Source organism: Nestor notabilis, unplaced genomic scaffold (assembly GCF_000696875.1).
Source record: "Nestor notabilis isolate BGI_N333 unplaced genomic scaffold, ASM69687v1 scaffold3639, whole genome shotgun sequence".
Lineage (NCBI taxonomy): Eukaryota > Metazoa > Chordata > Aves > Psittaciformes > Psittacidae > Nestor > Nestor notabilis.
In genome coordinates this window covers 13,698-15,848 of record NW_009943090.1, presented here as the reverse complement: position 1 = coordinate 15,848, position 2,151 = coordinate 13,698, and the positions used below count along the sequence as shown (strand labels likewise).

The 2,151-nt window shown below is 43.1% G+C and overlaps 1 protein-coding gene across 1 annotated transcript in view; it reads left to right on the top strand.

Moving 5' to 3' along the window:
• The window catches only part of SAP130 (Sin3A-associated protein, 130kDa), a 19,117-nt gene that overhangs the window by 6,715 nt on the left and 10,251 nt on the right, over window positions 1-2,151 (top strand). The window contains 2 exon segments of the mRNA XM_010021719.1: window positions 529-670; window positions 930-1,051. Coding sequence (XP_010020021.1) covers window positions 529-670; window positions 930-1,051 — 264 coding nt within the window.

The window sequence follows — 2,151 nt, the reverse complement described above, 5'->3', positions numbered from 1 at the left end:
TTTCCCTAGCATAAATTGCAAGAAGTGAAGTTATGTCTCCATATGTCAGTGTTTCCTGTGAAGCTTTTGTAGGTGTGCTCTTTCTTTTCTTGGCCTCTGTCTATGTATACTTGTCTGCCTTGATCTCGTTTCCCTTGATCTCTGTCAAGTTCTGCTTTGAAAATTTGGATAAATAAGTTCTTGACAGCAGAAAGAATTGGGCTGATTCTAAAAATAAACCAATTTAAAAAAATCATTTCACCACCGTAGTAACTTACTCTGTTAGCAAGTATAATTTATATCTGCACTTATAGTATCCATCTATTCTGGTATAAATTGATGACAAAATGCTTCATTTCTCTTGTTCTTTCTGCCTACTGAGGAAGGCTGTCATTGCTGCAGATAGGGTATCAGTAGGGGATTGGAAGGGGGGATGGGTTGAGGGGGAAGGAGTAGTATTTGGGGGTTTGCCAGAATTAATCTCACTTTTGCCGTGTTTACCAGCTTCTCCTGTGACTATCCACTGATGACATCTTTGTCTTTTTGCAGCTAAAGTGGTTCCTCAGCAAATCACACATACTTCTCCCCGGATCCAGTCTGATTACACAGCAGAGAGGAGTAATCTCATACCCCTCTCCAGTCACCGGGCATCTCCAAACCCCGTAGCAATGGAAACCAGAAATGACAACAGGTGGGGAAATAGCAGCTCTAGGAATGAGAGTGTGTGAGTAGGTTTTGAGTGCCTTGCTGCTTTGCTAGGGTCTGATAGGCTGGAAATAATACATTTTAAAAACCTGGGGTGGGGGGAATTAGTAGTTTTGAATTAACCATGATAGTTGAGATACTTGGTGGCTTATGCCAGATGAGGTGACAAAACTTGGGGATTCAAGGGGTTGAGGATGAAGTGCTGAAATGGTGTGTGTAACACGTGCTCTCTCTGATGCCTGTAGGCAGTCAGTGCCTGTCCAGTTCCAGTATTTCTTACCAACATACCCACCCTCTGCCTACCCTTTGACTGCGCACACCTATACCCCCATCACCAGCTCAGTGTCCACCATCCGCCAGTATCCAGGTAAGACCAGCTTTGGGGCACGCTGACTTTGATGCTTTGTCCAGTTATTACCTTACGTATGAACTTTAGTGGTGGGAGGAGCTAAGAGGGTTTTATGCTTGATTTTCATAATTTGTCACTAAAAGCCTTTGACTTGTTGGCTGAGGGGAAGACTCATGGGCAGGGGGTATTGAACTACTTCAGAGGCCTACTAAATACAGCCACTAACAGTTTTCTCAGGAGTTTCACATGTGATACACAGGGGTTCACATCTCTAAGTAAACGTTCTTGATTCTACAAATTGGAACAGTTCAGCTCCTCCAAAAAAATCAGCTCTTTGATGCATCTTCGTTCCCTGGTGTTCTGACATACCCTTTTTAATCTCTTTCCACATGAGTGTACTGTTTGAGAGAGAAATCTGAACCAAAAATGGAAAAAATAAGCTGCACGCACACTTTTGCATTAGTGTTCTATTTAGAAGACTGGAGCAATTAAAGGGTTTGAACTGTTGCAGTGGTTTGCAGACAGTGGAAAAAATTATGTGTAATTTGAGCCCACGTAGTCAACCTAAACTTCAGTCATTCTGTGACAAATTTTGGAGCCCTTTTACCTTACTCAGTAGCTAGGACTGTTCCCTTTAATGTGATAATTTCCACAATCCAAACTGGGAATCTGCATGATTTGAATTTTCACGGAATATCTGAGCAGTATAGAGGGAATTCAGAAGGACTTGGAGTTGGCAAAGCCAATCTGCTGAATGGGAAAGTAAAGAATTGTAGGATCGTTTATGTTGGAAAAGACCTTAAGATCATCAAGTCTTAGACATCTTTTAAATACCTCCGAGGATGGTGAATCCACGACTTCCCTGAGCAGCCTGTTCTAGTGCTTGACAACCCTTTCAGTGAAGAATTTTTTCCTAATATCCAGTCTAAACCTCCCCTGCTACAACTTGAGGCCATTCCCCCTTGTGCTATCACATGTATCTTGGGAGAAGAGACCAACCTCCACCTTTCTCCATCCTCCTGTCAGGCAGTTGTAGAGAGATAAGGTCCCCCTGAGCCTTCTCTTCTCCAGACTAAACCCCCAGGTCCCTCAGCCGTTCCTCATCACACTTGTGCTCC